Below are 20,320 nucleotides of genomic sequence, written 5' to 3'. Positions count from 1 at the left end.
GTATACCAAAGAAGCTGGCGGCGAAATGCGCGTCAGGGTGAGGGGACGCCGAGCGGACCCATGTCACCTCTTGTTACTGGTAAAATTACCTTTATTTTTACTCTTGGGAGGATTATTATTGTTGGGCATTACAAAGAACCTTTCTACAGCTATTATAGCATTACCATTGTATTTGACTCTGCATGATGTGAGTTTTGATACTGACACGGTCTTATGGCCTTTGTATTTCACCGGTATACAATTTAAGAGGGAACTCTATGGGGATATAGTTCATATGCAGCTTCATATTGATCATTAAAAGTTATTGATAGAGAGCATAGTCTCGTATACTGGAATATATATATTTTGTATTTGGGCATTATGTCATATTAATTGCATAATTTTGATTATTTACAGTAGGGAAAAAAAGTATTTAGTCAGTCAGCAATAGTGCAAGTTCCACCACTTAAAAAGATGAGAGGCGTCTGTAATTTACATCATAGGTAGACCTCAACTATGGGAGACAAACTGAGAAAAAAAAATCCAGAAAATCACATTGTCTGTTTTTTTTTCATTTTATTTGCATATTATGGTGGAAAATAAGTATTTGGTCAGAAACAAAATTTCATCTCAATACTTTGTGATATATCCTTTGTTGGCAATGACAGAGGTCAAACGTTTTCTGTAAGTCTTCACAAGGTTGCCACACACTGTTGTTGGTATGTTGGCCCATTCCTCCATGCAGATCTCCTCTAGAGCAGTGATGTTTTTGGCTTTTCGCTTGGCAACACGGACTTTCAACTCCCTCCAAAGGTTTTCTATAGGGTTGAGATCTGGAGACTGGCTAGGCCACTCCAGGACCTTGAAATGCTTCTTACGAAGCCACTCCTTCGTTGCCCTGGCGGTGTGCTTTGGATCATTGTCATGTTGAAAGACCCAGCCACGTTTCATCTTCAATGTCCTTGCTGATGGAAGGAGGTTTGCACTCAAAATCTCACGATACATGGCCCCGTTCATTCTTTCATGTACCCGGATCAGTCGTCCTGGCCCCTTTGCAGAGAAACATCCCTAAAGCATGATGTTTCCACCACCATGCTTTACAGTAGGTATGATGTTTGATGGATGCAACTCAGTATTCTTTTTCCTCGAAACACGACAAGTTGTGTTTCTACCAAACAGTTCCAGTTTGGTTTCATCAGACCATAGGACATTCTCCCAAAACTCCTCTGGATCATCCAAATGCTCTCTAGCAAACTTCAGACGGGCCCGGACATGTACAGGCTTAAGCAGTGGGACACGTCTGGCACTGCAGGATCTGAGTCCATGGTGGCGTAGTGTGTTACTTATGGTAGGCCTTGTTACATTGGTCCCAGCTCTCTGCAGTTCATTCACTAGGTCCCCCCGCGTGGTTCTGGGATTTTTGCTCACCGTTCTTGTGATCATTCTGACCCCACGGGGTGGGATTTTGCGTGGAGCACCAGATCGAGGGAGATTATCAGTGGTCTTGTATGTCTTCCATTTTCTAATTATTGCTCCCACAGTTGATTTCTTCACTCCAAGCTGGTTGGCTATTGCAGATTCAGTCTTCCCAGCCTGGTGCAGGGCTACAATTTTGTTTCTGGTGTCCTTTGACAGCTCTTTGGTCTTCACCATAGTGGAGTTTGGAGTCAGACTGTTTGAGGGTGTGCACAGGTGTCTTTTTATACTGATAACAAGTTTAAACAGGTGCCATTACTACAGGTAATGAGTGGAGGAAAGAGGAGACTCTTAAAGAAGACGTTACAGGTCTGTGAGAGCCAGAAATCTTGATTGCTTGTTTCTGACCAAATACTTATTTTCCACCATAATATGCAAATAAAATGAAAAAAAACAGACAATGTGATTTTCTGGATTTTTTTTTCTCAGTTTGTCTCCCATAGTTGAGGTCTACCTATGATGTAAATTACAGACGCCTCTCATCTTTTTAAGTGGTGGAACTTGCACTATTGCTGACTGACTAAATACTTTTTTTCCCCACTGTATATCCATTTTTTGAAGTAATACTTCCCCCTTTTTTCTGTTTGATGTCCCCAGATGGTATTTTGCTTTTTAGATTGTATTTTAATTGGAACTCAATAAAGTTTATCTTTTATATTTATTTTGTATTGGATCTTTTCATAATCCCATGATTACGGTACTAGACATATATGGGAGTTTTTGGTTGTTTAAAATGTACGTGAGTAAGCCAAAATATCTGGGAAAGTGTCTTGTGGACAGATGAGATCAAGATAGAGCTTTTTGGTAAAGCACATCATTCTACTGTTTACAGAAAACAAAATAGGTCTACAAAGAAAAGAACACAGTACCTACAGTCAAATATGGTAGAGGTTCACACATGTTTTGAGGTTGTTTTGCTGCTTGTGGCACTGAGTGACTTGACTGTCTGCAAAGCATCATGAAATCTGAAGATTACCAAAGGATTTTGGGTCACAATCTAGTGCCTAGTGTCGGAAAGCCAGGATTGCGTCCTAGGTCATGGGTCTTCCAGCCGGACAATGACCCCTAACATACTTCAAGAAGCCCCCAGTAATAGATGGAAACAAAGCGCTGGAGAGTTCTGAAGTGACCAACAATGAGTCCGGCTCTAAATCTCATTGATCCCCTGTGGAAAGATCTTAAAATTGCAAATTGCTATTGGGAGAAGGCGCCTTCACATATGAGAGACCGGGAGCAGTTTGCAAAAGAGGAGTGCTCCAAAATTCCAGTTGAAAGGTGTAAAAAGATTGTTGATGGTTATACGAAATGATTGATTGAAGTTATTTATTCCAAAGCGTGTGCATCCAAATATTAAGTTGTTTGCTAGTGCTGCTTTCAAATTTCTTTAAAAATTATATGTATATATTTGTTTTTATTTAAACAATAGGTATTTAAAAAAAAAGGAATTCCTTTTAAAAAGATCATATTTAAAGAAGACTCATTTAGGGTGGGTTTTGTTTAAAAACTCGGTTAATGAGGCCATTTAAAGAAGGAGATATTTAATATTTAAGGCATGCCATGTAACTGTAGGGAGTCCAGGCCTTAGGTGATAATCTTCTGTCACAATGAATCAGAGAAGAGCAGACTCTTTAGAGGAAGGTCATTCCTCAGATCTGAATGAAGGCTGTTTAGTAAATGGTCAGTCTGTCAAGATAAGGCATTAGGTAGTCAATCCCGTTCAGCTGGTTACAAAGTAAGAATACCGTGGATGACATGGGGAGGCAGCCTCTGAGAGGGATCGAATGCTACTCGGCATGAGACAGAAATCTTAGTTACAGATATGCAAATTGCCTCTTCAGAGAGGAAGAGGACTTGAAGTCTATAGCATCACGTGTTGGAAGCTTAATTTCCCAGAAGAGCATTGCACGGCGAATAAGTTTCCTTACCTTGGAATGCCAGAGCTGGTATGTCACTCTCCACAAGGAGAAATGTTACCCCTTAGATCTTAATTACAGAAAGTGACCCATTACTAATCCTGGTGACTTATTCGCAGATAATGATGTTTAAGCATAAGCTAGTTATAGGCACTGACATACGGGTAATTCAGCTGAAACAGTCAGTAGTATGCAATGGTATCAAGAATCAACTATAGTGCCAAAGTCTATGTGAGTTAAGGGATATAAGTCAGGCAATGCACCAGACACGTTTAATAATTTTTACACTTTAGGTTAAGGTTGGTGTTGATGGCGCATGAGGGCCTTCTGACCATCCCGTGATGTTGAAACTTAATACCACATCCTTTTTTATTTGTGGAGATAATCTGTCACACCACCAGAGATATCTACCAGGGCTTTACTCTCTAAGGCAGGGGTGGGAAATGTTTTTTCTGCCAAGGGACATTTGGAAATTTATACCATACTTCGGGGGCCGTACAAACTCCGCCCACAAAGTACATCCTGACTCTGGCACTGGTGTCAGGACGTAATATTTCACTACATGCCCTTCAGTGTTCAGTAGTGAACACTGCATGTCTGCTTACAAAGCAAGAAGAAATTAATGATCTGGTGGCAATCAAAATACAGCTCCCTGTCAAAGCATTGCGGTCCCTGAGAATCTGCCCAGGGGCCGGATAAAAGATCATCGAGGGCCATAAATGGCCCTGGGGCCTGAGGTTCCCCACCCCTGCTCTAAGGTACACCATTACATCCCTTATATCTCGTTCGGAGCAAAAGTAGGCTTGTCTGAGTAGAGCATGCATGTATATGGGGTTGGTTGGGAGGATTATCAGTCAGTGGCAGCTATCTAAAGCAACATATTTGCCTTAATTGGGTCTTTTCACTGGATTTTTTTGTTTAAGCTAAGCATCTCCTCAAGTTGCCACTGTTCTCCTGAGTCTGGATTAGTTTTTCTTCTTTTTCTGTGCCTCTCCATTCCAAGGATGATAAAGATGCATTTTTTCCCTTCAACCAACTGGACGTGGGCCATAGAATTGCTTTGTGGGCGTTTACTTTTTCTCCTCTATGATGCTGGCCAATCAAACCACAGCCACGCCCACAGAGAATTTTTGTGATGTATTCCTAGGTGGTTAAAAGGAAAATCTGCATCCTTATTAATGAAAGGCATAACTTTGGAATGGAGGCGCACAGAAAAAAAATAAAAACTGTTTCAGAAGCAGTGGAACAGCTGCAATTGGAGGAGATATTCATTATCCATTAAATAATCCAGTAAAGGGTCCCCTTTAGGATATTTTCTACATAAAATTCACTAACTGATCAGACAATCCTCGTTTCTAATGACATATCAATGAAAGGACAGTTAATCTAATGGTATAGAATTTGTCAAGATGACAGTTTACTTCTCCATAAGCAGCATAGGAAAAAAGCTCAAATAACTACAAATATATTTAAGTAGGAAAATGTGAGTTGAGTTGAATATACATTGTACTGTAACCAGTCTGACTTATAAGAATTTAATTGAAAATGAGACATTCATTAGCAATTGAAATGTCCTTAAGAGACCATGAGTGAATTGCCGAAGAATAATTCATTACAGGATCTTCTCTCACATCAGAAGATACTCCTTGAGTGTTGGAATCAAAGAGTCTTAAGAACAGTCACATTTCATCCAGACTTTACCTATTTGTAACTGTCTACCATAATTAGAAACCTTCAGAGGAGATGCCATGATGCCTACAGAAGATAAAGTCATTGTTCTTCATGTCTTCTGCCTAATCTGGAATTATGCCATCTTTGGGAGCCAATGAAAGACACATTATCCATTGGAAGGGTATCATTTGGTTGTTGGTAAATTACCTTAGTTAGGAGATATCAATCAGTTGTCTGTTTTTGTGGTTACCTTCTAAGTTCACTACAAGGAACAATTGTGACCACATTGCACGATCCTACCTGTGACTCTACCAGTGAAACACAAAGAAAGGAAAAGGCCCAATACCAAAGTTCAAAATATGCCTCCCATCACGGTACTATGCCTTGCCAACTAGGACAGAAAAGCCTGGTTGTTCCTTGCGCCTCCATATCTTCTCAAACCTTTTTGGCCAATTACTCACCACTTAGAGTCTCAATCATATGACTGGTTATACTGGAAGGTCACCAGCTGGCATAGTAGGCACTGAATAAGCATTGCTGTATGGTCCCCAAAAGAGTCTTTGAAAACTATGCTAAAGAATGGTGAAAGGATGACGACATTTAGTTCATTTGATCAGTCATTCCTGCCTAGTCATTGAGTTCATTCATAAATTCAACATTTCCGTGTCATAAGCCAAAACCAAATTCACTCAGCTGATCCCACACAACTCAAAAATGTGAAGGATTCCTGGTGGGACAAGTACCATACATAGAAGATAAAGGTCATGAGTTGTCTTGAAATTGTTAAGATAATTCATTTGTTCTTCCTGAACAAATGTTACTATTAAGAATAAAATGACATGCAACAAAAGGGTTGAAGAAAACCCATTCTCATAAACCCAACTCATTGCTTGGTTTCCCCAAAGATTACAGATGATCACTAAAGGTCCAAGCTGATGGACACTTTGCACCCATTTTATTATTAAGGGACCCATCTAACTAGTATGAGTTGTCCAAGGTGGGCAACCCTTTTAAGAGTTTGAAGTATCTATGAATTATTGGTAAGGTCAAGATTCTTGTTGGACTGGTGGGTCAAAATGTTGAGATAAGAGTGGCAAACTATACAAAATAATTAACCAAAACTCCTGAAGCTGTTACAATAGCATAGAACTCAAGGATTTCTTTGGTGAACACTAGCTCTTCCAGCCTTGGTTGATGTAAACCTTAGCATAGGCTAGGGTACTGTGAAAATAAAAATGGTACTGCTCTAAAGATGACCCACCTCAGAAGGCGGGCCTTTGTTCTGAGTCATTAGTGAGCTATGCATACTATAATTTCAAGCAAAAGACACCTCCATCTTAATCTGGCTCTTACTTGACACAAGGGCCTGTCAATTTTTGGGGCAATGTAGAGGGACATGTTATAAGTTGGGGACCCTAAGAATTATTTTCCCTGGTGGCTCTTTGTAAAAGCGTCCCACTGCACTGCTGATCATGTTCAGGTGCCAAAGCCTAGCTAAGATTGCTACCTTGTCACCCTCTAAAGTTAAACCTCTAGCTTGTGTGCAGGAGCCCCACTAGACATAAACTAGTGCAACCAACCTAATCTATATTCTCAAGCTATTTGTTATACTTTGTCTGTGCCATTGTGTAGATTTAGTGCCCCTTTCTCGATGGAAGGAATTTTCCACTACAGATCTGTGTACACATTTGCTTCGTCTACTACTGCAGAAATCTCGGTCAGTCTCAACTATTCTTTAGCTCAATTGCAGGATCTTTGGATTAAGCGAAAGACTTATGCTGGAATCTCTCTTCTGGCCACCTGCTGTGCATGTACTTGGTCCCAGGACATGCTCTGTGCCACCACCAAAGTCTCCCCAGGAGAAAAGGGACGGATGACTGGATCAGGAGAGGCCGACAATGATAATTCAAGGGCAAGCGCATTCTTCTTCTTTACGGTCTCATTCATTCCTCCTCATTGTTCGACGGTTGCCGAGCAATTCAGGACGGTCTACCACCTTCACTCCCTTAAAGGGAAATTGACATCAGGGAGATTCTGGGAAGCGATCTCTACCACACTCTATAAATACAGACCCAAATTAGACCCCTTTAATAAATACAGAGCCCAAATCTTCTAAAAGAATATCGACTCCAGATCAGACTCTGCGGATATCTCTCTTAATTTCTACACAGTGAAGTCTTCTTCACTTCTGAGTGCTTTTGTAGACAATGTCTTGACACTGATTTAAGTCCATGGATGTTGTCCATGACCCTGCCAATGGGTGAATAGGACTACAGGAGAGAAAGATATGTGAGTTTTGAGAGTGTATATAGTGGACCACTGAATCATTGTAAAATATATTAACCATGAAGATCTACAAGTTCTGGTCACTGACCATACTGCACAATTGCTGTCTCCAACCAGTGACTCTCCAAGTGGTCTCCCATATGTATGGCTGGCTGGTCATATACATTAGAGTAGCTCTCCACCTTGTGATTATTCAGCTCTTTGGAAACGGCAACTCTCAGCCTGCTGGGAGTTGTAGTAATTCAAGAGCTGAAGAACTATTGGTTGGAGAGTATTCTGCTAGAACTTAGACAAGTATCCAGAGAGTGATAAGTGTTAAGCATGAGAATATCTTCTTGCCTTGGATTTTCTTGACACAGCCATACAAGTAAGATATTGTAGACCAATGGAAATGATTTTATTGACTTTCATTAGAAAATCCTACTTTTTGCTCGTAGAGAATATAAATATTTAGTCAAATGTTTATGGAGCATAAAAAGAATGGCTCATGGTGACAGATGCCTCCACATCTTATGGAAAGTGGTTGGTTATCTATTAGACTGTTCTAATTGTTGGTTAATATCATCGTCACATGGTTAATTTTCCACGTAAGCTGATTGTCTGAGGGGAAAAAAATTTGAAATATACTACTTTGTTTTATTTTATGGATCGGAATAATGAATTCAATGTAAAGGCAGCTCCGGCACCCATCAGCAATGCGGATGAGCACAAGGAGCCAATCAGGTCCACAATCTGTGGTCATGACTGGCCCCATTTTCAATATGGTAATCTCAACCCAGCCTTAGTCAAGACTGAAATCAGCATTAAGGTATCACATTTGTAATGAACACCTGTATGCACCATGCACAAAGACATACTAAAGGCTCCCATAAATCTTTAGATAAAAGTTAGATGAACCCATTGATTTTGTCAGTACTGGTTGACCATCTGATGTATAGAGTGGCCTTGCTACTCTCCCCGACAGACAATGTTAGAGGAGGACTGCACTGTTGGAACTTTAATGGCTGAACCTTTTGTTTTTAGGGAACTTAATCCACCAGCATAGTGGTCTGGAGGAGAAGGAGGACATATGGGTCTAGAAGAAGAGGAGGACGTAAGGGTCTGGAGGAGGAAGAAGATGCAGTGGTTTGGAGGACAAAAAAGTAGAGGTCTGTAGGAGGAGGAAGTAGGGGTCTAGAAAATGAGGAGGAAAAAAATGTAGGGATCTGGAGGAGGAGGAGGACAAAGGGGCCTAGACAAGGACAACAGAGGAGTCTGCAGTTGAAGGATAACAGAGGGGTTGAAGGAAGAGGATGGAGGTGTCTGGAATTGGGGGAGAAGGATGGAGAAGTCTTGAGGGTAAGGAGGAGTCTGGAGGAGAAGGACCATAGAAGTCTGGAAGTTGCTTTTTCCTTTCTTGCTGTTGATTGTCCTGCAAATTTCGACAAGATTCAATCACCACTTTAAACGTGTCATTATTTTACTCATGGGCGTCATTTTAGAGGGGTCTGGATACCAGTCACCCGGGCCACTGAGCTTCGGAAAACCAAATGGTCCCTTTGCCACATAAGAAGATATCAGCATTATAAACGTCTCATGGTTGTGGCTGGACCTTTATCCCCCAGGCCCCCGGGGTATCAATTTTCAAGCCGATGTCTCACATCTATATAATACAGATGATGATGGCACTGTATAGGCAGTAAATTAGGGAGTGGAAATTTCCATTCGCTGTCTTTTTCACATTCATCGTGGTCCATGAACTGACAGACACTTCATTGAAAACTCTTTACCTGCTGGAAAGACCTCTATCATGCGTCGCCTTCCAGCATTTACAATGCCGTCAATTATGGAAAACAATTTAAGGCAAAACGCCTAAGAAAAAGGCCTTTATATAGCTGGTTTATCACTCTCGGCCAGTTTTACCAGCGGGCGGAGGGGAGTTTTCTGATATCAGTCATGGGTTAATTCCTCAGCACCGCACAGTATATGTTTGTGTGAACAGCCTGGCATACGCAAGTGCCAGCTTGGTACTGTGCCAACAGTATTGACTGGAACTGGAATCGCAACCGGCAAGTCGCCCTGTTGTAAAACTTGCTATCCAATTCTGCAATTGAGCGTTGTGCCGTACTAAACAGAACTAAAATAGCACCGACAGTGCGAGAAATCACATGAATCAGAGCTGTGTGCGGTTTGTGTGCACACTTTGGCGACGTGAAATAAGTTTTTGTATTTCTTTTTCTATCTTTAGCAAGATCTGGATGAGCAGCAGCAGCAGCAGCAGATCCACAGACTTGTCTCTACCAATACCATGCCTCAATCACTGTCTTGTTCGAGACTTCTGCATGCTCACCTAGCCCACCCCTGCTTGTTTGTGGCATGTGGAAAGTTACAGACTGAGAATCATTGCAGCTAAGAGAATTTATCGTTCTAAAGGTTGCTATGGCATATAATCCTTTCTGGCAGCTATAAACTGGGCATTGACACGTATAACTGGGCACAGGTACATGGAGAAATAGTTACTGCCAATACTTAGTGCTTTCAAAATGTTGGTTCTGCTTGAAAAGTCACAGCATTAAATGAGTTTGTACAGCTAAAGAAGACCTGTCACTTTCCATAAATATAGATTTTTTTAATCTGGTATAAACGTTGCTGTTCTCCTGAATCCGGCGATGTTTTTCTTTTATTCCTGCGCCTCTCCGTTCCTGAGATACAGCCATCTCTTCCCTGCATATAAATCTATTTTTGTTAGCCAAGTGGGCATGGTCCTCAAGAATACGCACACACCCACTTGGCTAAAAAAGTACTAGATTGATATACCAGTAATAGATGGCTGTATCTCAGGAATGGAGAGGTGCAGGAATAAAAGAAAAAGATCTCCACGTTCAGGAGAACATTAGCTTTTACGCCAAGTAAAAAAAAGATCCACAATTATATAACGTGCCAGGTCTCTTTAAAGAAAATGATGCTTAAATGTGCATAAAGTTGCCCAACTTGCCAATGTGCTTCTATTATAACAGGTGCCTCGATATTCAACTATCCTTTCACTTCACATAAGTTTTCTGTGTCAGCACTTCTTCAGAAGGGAGCTGGCTGACTGCTCATTTCAATAGTTAAGCCCCCACCTCTTTGTCTGTCAATTTACAGACAAAGGGGCTGGTTTTTCTATGTAAATCAGCAATCAGCCAGCCCCCTTCATACTCAGTACTGGCCACCTGCAAGAACAGGAAACACTCTACTGTGTCTAGCCCAAGTGAAGTGGCCAAAGCCAGGACTGGAGGAGATATCTGAATATCGGGACCCCTATGATATGATAAGTGTGTCACTAGGTTGTTATAACTTACTATTTTAGGCATATGTAATTATAATTTTTTAAACTGTACAATTCCTTTAAAAACAAACTTGGGTGACCACCCGGTGGTTAGTATTTGGGGATCTTTCACATTGGAAAGCAGCATAGCAATGGTCAAAAAAAGACATCATTATGGTGTTGATTTTGTAGCTAAACCCCCAGGGCAATTTCCTGCTTTGGTTCTAGAAAGGGGGTCCTTCTTCAAACCGGCTGCATAATCTGCCACCATGGTATGTAAGCCCTTGTTTTTTTATTTTAGTACTATCCATAAAAAAAAAGTCCTTGAGCTGACAACTATGATAAATGTGATAAATGTCACCATAGAGGAGTTGTCAGCCTTTAATCTTGGCTGTTGACAACACTTTCTTTTCTTTTTGGTGTTCTGACAACTCAACTCATAGCAGCCAATCAGATCTCTTTTACTTGTGCTAGGGAAATGAAATCGGGCATCTGATTGGCAACTCAGGGGCGGGCTTAAGAAAAAAAGTCTGATCTCTTGGTTTAAGGATCGGAGCCCTCTATAACTCCTCAATAACTCTTACCTTTCCAGTAGACTTTACTCCCTTCCAGACGCAGAAGTAGACGAGAGTCCAACAGGCGATCAGACACAGGAGTAGCTCCCAGTTTATCGAACCCACATCATCCAGACCACTGGATAGTCTCAGTACTTTGTTCCTGGAAGAATGATTGCAGTGAGCGTCCATTTTTTCTTTTTTCTTTTTTTTAAAGATTGGGGGCAGTAGCTACACATTTATATGTTAGTCCTTAATGGACTGTTGGTGATGGCTCAAGTAGGACGTGTGAGGTGGAATAGAAGGAGACGGGACAGACAGGAAATAGGGTCAAACAGTAAGGCTAGAAAATGTGGCCCTAAGGGGCATTTTAAAGGGGTGTCCAGTTCTGGGTGTTAAATGGGGCTGCTACCCCTAAGGGGCAAGTAGTCTTATTTAAAGGTGAAGTCTAGTTGAAGTGATCAAATGATCTGTAGGCGATGGATTTCCCAAACCAAAGGGAACTCTAGCCCCTTAGGCACTGCTCAGAGATTTCTGTTCCTAAAAGTCATTGATTAGGCGCTCTATAATGTATTGTGGTCCCTTCCTTTACCAAAGTTATCACGGAGGACATATTTAATAGACACTATAGTGTCCTATAAATTCTTACTCTATGAATATGGTAAAAATATTGTGTCTATCGCTATAAACATGTTCTAAATATAGGTGCAAAGTTTCAGTACGTTTTTTTATTTTCCAAAAATGTCTGTGAGTTGCATCTAAAATTGCAGGTTCAAATAAATGGGGCTTCGTTGCAGTACCAGACACAGCCTACAATAAGGAGTGGCGCTGTTTCTGGAAACAAAAAAAAGGCCTAACCAATATATTTGTAATGTTCATTAATTAAATTATCCGTATCGGAAATTGGCATGAAGATTTGTAAATAACAGTAGATGCCAACTTGTCTTGGGCCCATGAAAATATAATGATGAATGGACAGATGGCAAAAGTCTTTCACGCGCCAAGACATTGTGTGCCTTGGTGACTTATTGTGTACGCACCAGTCATCCTACTGATGCCATCTCTGCAGCAGAAGCCATTTTGTTATAAGCCTGACTCCATTCATAACCCACATTTCACATTTAGGTATGGCTGCAGTTAATGGGTTAGTTCTTTTGTAAATGGAGCTGAGTGTCAATGCCGGACACCGCCTATGCTCAGGAGTGGCGCTGTTTCACCAAGAAATTTTTTTTTTCTAATACTATAAAATCCCTTTAATCTATCTACTAGTCTTCCTACCATCACTAAAATAACTGAAGCTCAGAAACTAGTATTATCATCATTTTTGGTGGGATACGATCCATTAGAGTGGTAGTCAGTGACATTTCTACTTCAGCATATACACTGATATACAATGGCTCTGTGAATTATCCATTTATTTAGTGTCAAAGACATGGGGATCCTGGGGAATCAAGGGGATCAACGTTCCAAAATAAAGTACTATATCAAAAATTAAACATTTCCAGAATTAGAAAAAAAGTTCCTTATGTTGGCCTTTAACACTAATCAAAGGGTTAAATCTTTTGCCCCTGTTATTACCAGAGGAGGAAGGCAAAATAATTTGCAGTAAAATGTCTTAATTTCTATGTTAAAATAGTGCAATATTTTATATTCCTTTTTTAGGACTTGATGTTGATTTTGTGCTTTATTTAAATTTATTTCTTTTGTTGTTTAAATTTTTTTTAATCTTTTCTTGGGACTCTTTAGACAATTAGTTGACTTTGGTGTATATTTTATACACTAATTGGAATTCACGCACATTTTAATTATGTATTATGGGGTATTATAATAATTTTGCAAAAATTTCATTTTATTTTTCATTTCATATGATGCTATAACCTTGTTGCATTTGTTAATTGGTCATCGGAGGAGTTGAGGATCCTCTTTATTTTTATTAATATTTATTTTTTGCTATATTTTACGCTGGAGTTAATTTTTATGGAATCTGTCGGGTCTCAGAAAATTGCCATAGAAGAACATCACCAAGAAACCGCATGTCAAGAAAAGGGGGAGGAGGAACACAGAGTAAATAATAATAATAATAATAATCAAAAATGGGATAGGCTGTTTTCAAGCTCACATGTTTCAGACTCATGCTAACAAGACCATCCCACCCTGCAGCTGCCAGCGAGAGGCCATTTGATCCGCTCCTGTCCTGGGTTTGCTGGGGCGCAGTGCATGGGCACACTTCCCCTATCACCACTCGCTCGCAGCACTGCAAAAAAACATCATAGCAAGAAAACGTACAAAAGTACAGGAAGTGAAGTACTACATGACATTGGGAAACTACAATTATACTGACGATGTTCCCAAAAACACTAACAATTCAAAAATAGTAAAAAAGAAAAAAAAATTAGAAAATTGGACATTGACATTTATTGACATTAATTCTACATTTTACATCAGGCTTAGGCAATCGGACACTTTCCAGTTGTTCCGGTACTAATAGTACAAGCATATCCTACCAGCCCAGAAGACTCCTAGTTTCGCCACAACAGAAGTCCTACTGATTTATAGATTTAGCATGAGGGTATGGAACCAACAGTCAAGACCTTACATGATCTTGGAGCATTTGCATAAAATGATACCATGCTGCCCAACAGGAGCCACAAAACCTTTATATATCACACTGTAGGCGGCATTATTTAGGACCAAACACAAATTCATCCTTATTCGAGAGAACTTTGGGGACTGGCAGTACCAGACGTCTTCTTAGCAAGACCTAATATAGGGTAATACAAAAAATAGCTTGAAAAATAGGGTATTCTATATTTGCATCTGTGAACCAGTGGTCTGTCTTCAGAGGAGGAAAACATATTATCAGTTCTACATGTACGAAGAGACCTTGGAAGAACCTCAAGTCCTCCTCAAATTTGTGGCTAGTTTTATTATAGCGTTCTGTGTGCATAAATAGGCACCATGTAAAATTCATAATCATGATAGTTCCCCATCTACAATATGCCTGGCTCTCAAAACTTTGAAGCCCCACAACTACAATGTGCTGGGCTTTCAAAATCTTGAAGCCCACAGCTACAATGTGCCAAAGCCATCAAAATCTTAAAGGTCCACCATCTATAATGTGTCAGGGCTAAAGTCCCCCAACAATATCCCAGGCTTTCAAAATCTTGAAGGCACACCCATCTACAATGAACAGGGCCCTCAAAATCTTGAGCCCCCCATCTATATTGTACTATTTACTGGTATCTTCTCAAACAAAAGAGTGGACTTTGGGCCCGGGTGTGTCTTCTACCTTTGCCTGCCTAAAAGTTACGCCTGGCTTATACATTTTTTTACTTTACTACTATAGTAGATTGGACCTTATTGAGTTGTGTAGCAAGATATATTGGGACTTCATAACATGAAAGGTTTCTTCTGGCTGGAAATGTTTACTGGTACATATAGCACCATGACAAAAGGAAAACCAGAGTTGCTTAAGCCTGACCTGGGGAGCTGATGGAAAAACATGCTATCTTCATGGCATTACAATTCCCACAGTTATAATACACTGCTCAAAAAAATATAAAGAGAACACTTAAATAACAGAATATAACTCCAAGTAAATCAAACTTCTGTGAAATCAAGCTGTCCATTTAGGAAGCAACACTGTTTGACAATCAATTTCACATGCTGTTGTGCAAATGGAATAGACAACAGATGGAAATTATTGGCAATTATCAAGACACCCTCAATAAAGGAGTGGTTCTGCAGGTGGGGACCACATACCACATCTCAGTACCAATGCTTTCTGGCTGATGTTTTGGTCACTTGAATGTTGGTTGTGCTTTCACACTCGTGGCAGTATGAGATGGATTCTACAACCCACACAAGTGGGTCAGGTAGTGCAGCTCATCCAGGATGGCACATCAGTGCGAGCTGTGGCAAGAAGGTTTGCTGTGTCTGTCAGTGTAGTGTCCAGAGGTGCTACCAGGAGACAGGCCAGTACACCAGGAGACATGGTGGGGTTGTAGGACGGCAACAACCCAGCAGCAGGACCTCCAGCAGGCCACAGATGTGCATGTGTCTGCACAAACGGTTAGAAACCGACTCCATTAGGATGGTCTGAGTGCCAGACGTCCACAGATGGGGTTGTGCTCACAGCCCAACACTGTGCGGCCCTCCAAAGAAATGTCACCCCACACCATTACTGAGCCACTGTCAAACTGGTCATTCTGAAGGATGTTGCAGGCAGCAGATCGCTCTCCACGGCGTCTCCGGACTCTGTCACGTCTGTCACATGTGCTCAGTGTGAACCTGCTTTAATCTGTGAAGAGCACAGGGCGCCAGTGGCGAATTTGCCAATCCCGATGTTCTGTGGCAAATGCCAAGCATCCTGCATGGTGTTGGGCTGTGAGCACAACCCCCATCTGTGGACGTTGGGCACTCAGACCATCCTCATGGAGTCGGTTTCTAACTGTTTATGCAGACACATGCACATTTGTGGCCTGCTGGAGGTCATTATTTTGCAGGGCTCTGGCAGTGCTCCTCCTGTTCCTCCTTGCACAAAGGCTGAGGTAGCGGTCCTGCTGCTGGGTTGTTGCCCTCCTACGGCCCCATCCACGTTTCCTGGTGTACTGACCTGTCTCCTGGTAGCGCCTCCAGCCTCTGGACACTACGCTGACAGACACAGCAAACCTTCTTGCCACAGCTCGCATTGATGTGCCATCCTGGATGAGCTGCACTACCTGAGCCACTTGTGTGGGTGGTAGAGTCTGTCTCATGCTACCACGAGTGTGAAAGCACAACCAACATTCAAAAGTGACCAAAACATCAGCCAGAAAGCATTGGTACTGAGATGTGGTCTGTGGTCCCCAACTGCAGAACCACTCCTTTATTGATGGTGTCTTGATAATTGCCAATAATTTCCATCTGTTGTCTATTCCATTTGCACAACAGCATGTGAAATTGATTGTCAATCAGTGTTGCTTCCTAAGTGGACAGTTTGATTTCACAGAAGTTTCATTTACTTGGAGTTATATTCTGTTGTTTAAGTGTTCCCTTTATTTTTTTGAGCAGTGTATATAGTCATGGGTGCCTAGAATAAATATCATGGCACTTGTCATATGTCTCAAAACATGCTGCAAACTCCTCCCACTGTGCCCCCGCATTCCCTGGCACCTCTCCATTTTCCCGCGAACCACCAATCTACTCGCATATTAACCTCTTTGCTGTTGAGATTCTCAAGACCCTCATTGCAGCAGAGTGATTAAGTAACACTTGCAGGGTGGATGGTGCTTGGCCAGTGGCTTGATCTCATTACACCACGGAGGGCTCGATATTCATTAGCTATCAACAGTAGACCAGATGTCCCCTTTTCATTGTGGCCCATCATTCTACCATCTATTGTCCATGTGAGAGATTCAATGACCTGATAGCAGGTTAACCAAAAGTGGACCACTATGAAATTAATTCCTTCTCCCATTATGGGTGGCCTTTAGAAACATTTTGAATAGGTCAAGTAAGTAAAAGCTGAAATGATTCATTTCCAAAATCCAATACTAAGTGGCTGGACCAGATGATGGGGACATATTGTTTACTTAAAGGATTCTCAGTATTGTCTTAGATAATAAACTGGATTTGGGTAACATAATGCTTCCACCTTCTCTCAAACAATGCCTTAATTAAAGGAACACTCCTTTCAAAAATGGACTCTGATGCAAAACCATAATTGTGGAGGTGCATGACTTCCATCTTTGGTGTTCTTTAGGTCTCTCAAGTCATGCTACACCTACTTAATTCCTGCACTATGCTTCCCCCAGTTTTTGACTGGAATGTTCCTTTAATTAATTTACTTCCAAAATTATTCACACACAGGAGGCAACCATTTTGTGAGCTGAAAGATGCAATATAACATCCATAAATAAATAATAGTGCCTAATAGTGCCTACATAATACTGCCATACATTTCTAATATAAAAGTACTCCAAATAAACCCTTCATAATGGGTAGTTTTAATTTTTACCATACTCTCAAAATAGCTGTTCTCCTTGTATGTTTAGGATATCCGAAACGCTTTATTTATTTATTTATTTCATTCACAAGGTTCAAATTATATCAACTGGTAAAAATATCACTTACTCCCAAAATTCGGTAATTGGAGATACACTGTCCGATAACTCATCACAGGTCAGGTTTCCGAAGGTTGCGTTGACCGTACCATTGCTACAGTCATCGTGTCTGAAGATCTCGACGCACTCTGGGGAGTTCCATGTGTTGTTGCAGTGCGACCAAGGCAGGACTGAAGTGAAGGACTTCACCAGGTAGTAAACCCCCCACGTCAAGATCATGATGTAATATGTGTTGCAGAAGAAGACAATGACCACCGATGCAAATCCGATTCCTGTAGAGAAGAAACAAAGTATTAAGAGAAAAGTCAAAAACAGTCTTCAAAACAAAATCAGCCATGGTCCATGCATACTCATGTGGTCTTGGCAAAATAGGGAATGTGGTCACCACAAAGTAGGTTTATACAGATTGAGAATTTCTCCTGAGAACCTCTTGATAAATTTGGCCTGGCGTGAATAAATGGACCAGGTTTTTGAAAGGGTGGATCAGAGTTTACCCCCAGATTTACGAAGCATTCGTATATAGAAGTGACTTGGTTCTCGATATACTTCTGTTATACTGAAAATAGTAGCTCTAGAATATTCAATTATGGTGTTGCATCATCAAGGACATCCCTTTTTAAAATGTGGGTTTCTGAAACAAATCAGCTGATCACCCATGGTCCTGTCTCTGGCACTCCTGATAATCAGCTGCTATTGCCAGGGGAAGTTGCAGACAGCTAGACAATCTGTAAGACGTTATGATGGACATTCATATCAGTGGACTTTCCTTGTAAGAAGAAGACATCTCAATTCTGCTAGAACAAGAGACAATCCAACAAAGCTACTGTCCACTGTGGCTCAGAGATAGTGGTCTTGAAAGGTGGACCCATCCTCTATGACACAAATATATCCATATAGGGTACTTCAACAGGGATTGTCTTCAAGAGAGAACTCCTTTAAAGAAGCGTCCTACTTGGCAGACACCCCTGAGCTTGGTATTTGAGTAGATCCAGATGCCCTTCTACCACATAACGACACATAATTGGGATGCCCCATTATTATACCCAGGAAGCTCAAGTTATTCTTCATTTTAGGGGTTTCATCTCTGCCTAGCCTTCTTGTCACATACCCGCTTCTCAGCACATGACTTGGGGTTGCGCCTGCAAGGGTTAATCTATCTCCTCTCACTCAGTCCAGCATTCAACCTCTGTCTTATGCTGCAATGGGAGCATAAATCACACCCCGACACATACCACGCACCCCCACTTCATACACGCTGCCACCACTCACCGAACACGCGGGCGATGAGTCCCGGAAATACTACTATTATATTCCAATCACCAGAATCACAAACTCTAAGGCTATGGATTCTTATTCTTTTAGAACATACAAGGTTCCAACTTATTAAAGTTTTAAGCTTTAATAGAAAAGGTACAGTGCTTACAATAAAAGGATATAAAATAATATGGAAATAAAATGTGATATACAAATATGCAAAGCAGTTATAAAAACAAAATGGAGAAACTTACAGATATATCTAAACCTTGCAGTCTGGTATCCTGCTCCCTGGGAGGGGGGGTGAATATGAAATGACTCACATCAGCTGGGCTGTCCCTCAGTCTGTGAACAACCTTCTATGGGTAAAGGCCTAATTTATAGATTTAACCTGGAGATCAGATTTCTGGACCAGCCTTTCATGGTAAAATTCTAATTCCTGATTTGTGACTGGACCATGGCTACTTTACCAATGAAAACATTATTTTTTTCTCTAAACACTCTTTGTGTAACCTTGCTTTCTCATAGTAAATAGAAATTGTCAGGTTGCAATTTGGCATCTCCCTTCAAAGGTGTCAGAAGGTGTGAAATGTCTCCAATTCTGTGTGTGTCAGGAAGGCACCCTGGGGCCCGAGACCCTGAGACCAGGAGAGCTGTGTTTTCTCATGATAACACATGTCATGACCTTTGTGAAGAGATGCAGCCTAGAACGGATGCTAATTTACTGCTGGTCATACATCTTACAAATACATATTTTCACTACACCTGATAATATTTTGAGCTTGTAGGGTGGAAGTCCTCTGAAGAAGAGACACGTTCATAGATAAGACAGCCTTGTAAGTTAGGATTAAACCAAAAAATAGCAGAAACAGGAGCCCACATGAGAGGTCATGGGGCACAACTACAACTGATGACACATGACGCTCACATTGAGATTTATCAACCATGTAGATCTCGGATTGCCAACTGCAGTATGACAGATTAAGCGGTTCTAATAGCTGATGTAGAGCAGATTATAATCAGAAAGCCTAAAATCAGATTTTGGATAAAAGAAATCCAGATTAAGTTCATAAACATTATTATATATCTTTTAATCATTGGAGTTCCATTTGTGTCAACCCATGCCTATTTGCCCAGAATCCTTTAACAGGCTCTTATGGACATTGTTGAAGAGTACTATGATATATTCTAGCATGAAACTGGGCATTATTATTTTACATTTTTCCACCATACTTACAGTTCTATACAGTTGACACAGTGATGGGTCAAAGGTTCTCATAACCAATCTACTAGATTTGGTGGGTATCGATGGGCAAGACCCTGTCCAGCCGCCAGGTCCGTAATGTCTGGCCACTGGATGTGAGCTCTGAGAACCAACTCCTACCTGACTGCATCTGTGACTCCTTTGATTAGCCAACTTGACGCGGTCATAGGTGTGTAACACCACAACAATGACATTACCCCAAGCCAGTTATTTAATAGAAGACTTGCGAAGGCTGTGATTTAGGAGACACCTTCCATCCAGCAGCAAGAGATTGCTGATGTGGCTGCTGCACCAGATCTTGAGAATTGATATGCACCAAGTTCTTTTACCTGCTATAACTTATTGTCTATAAATTAATTTGTTTGCATGAATTTTTTTTTTCTCCTTTTGCTCAGAGTTTGCCATATGCTCACGAGGATGAGTTCACAAGCGTTGGCCAAGCATTCTGCTGATCACCGGAGCTCGGGCAGCTAAGGACACAATCTGTTCATTGGGTCCGTACAAATTATAGTAAAGTTCCTTCATATCTGATG

The 20,320-nt window shown here is 41.0% G+C and overlaps 1 protein-coding gene across 1 annotated transcript in view; it reads right to left on the bottom strand.

The window, feature by feature from the left end:
- The window catches only part of SLC6A8 (solute carrier family 6 member 8), a 75,219-nt gene that overhangs the window by 35,919 nt on the left and 18,980 nt on the right, over nucleotides 1-20,320 (bottom strand). The window contains exons 3-4 of the mRNA XM_073590921.1: nucleotides 17,280-17,541; nucleotides 11,196-11,328 (exon numbers count right to left, since the gene is read on the bottom strand). Coding sequence (XP_073447022.1) covers nucleotides 11,196-11,328; nucleotides 17,280-17,541 — 395 coding nt within the window. The remainder of the gene's footprint in view (nucleotides 1-11,195; nucleotides 11,329-17,279; nucleotides 17,542-20,320) is intronic.

The sequence above is a fragment of the Dendrobates tinctorius genome, unplaced genomic scaffold (assembly GCF_039654945.1).
Source record: "Dendrobates tinctorius isolate UK_male_01 unplaced genomic scaffold, ASM3965494v1 ptg000120l, whole genome shotgun sequence".
NCBI classification, from domain to species: Eukaryota; Metazoa; Chordata; class Amphibia; order Anura; family Dendrobatidae; genus Dendrobates; species Dendrobates tinctorius.
Note: the sequence above shows the minus strand (reverse complement) of the source record. Positions and strands in the feature narration are given on the sequence as shown.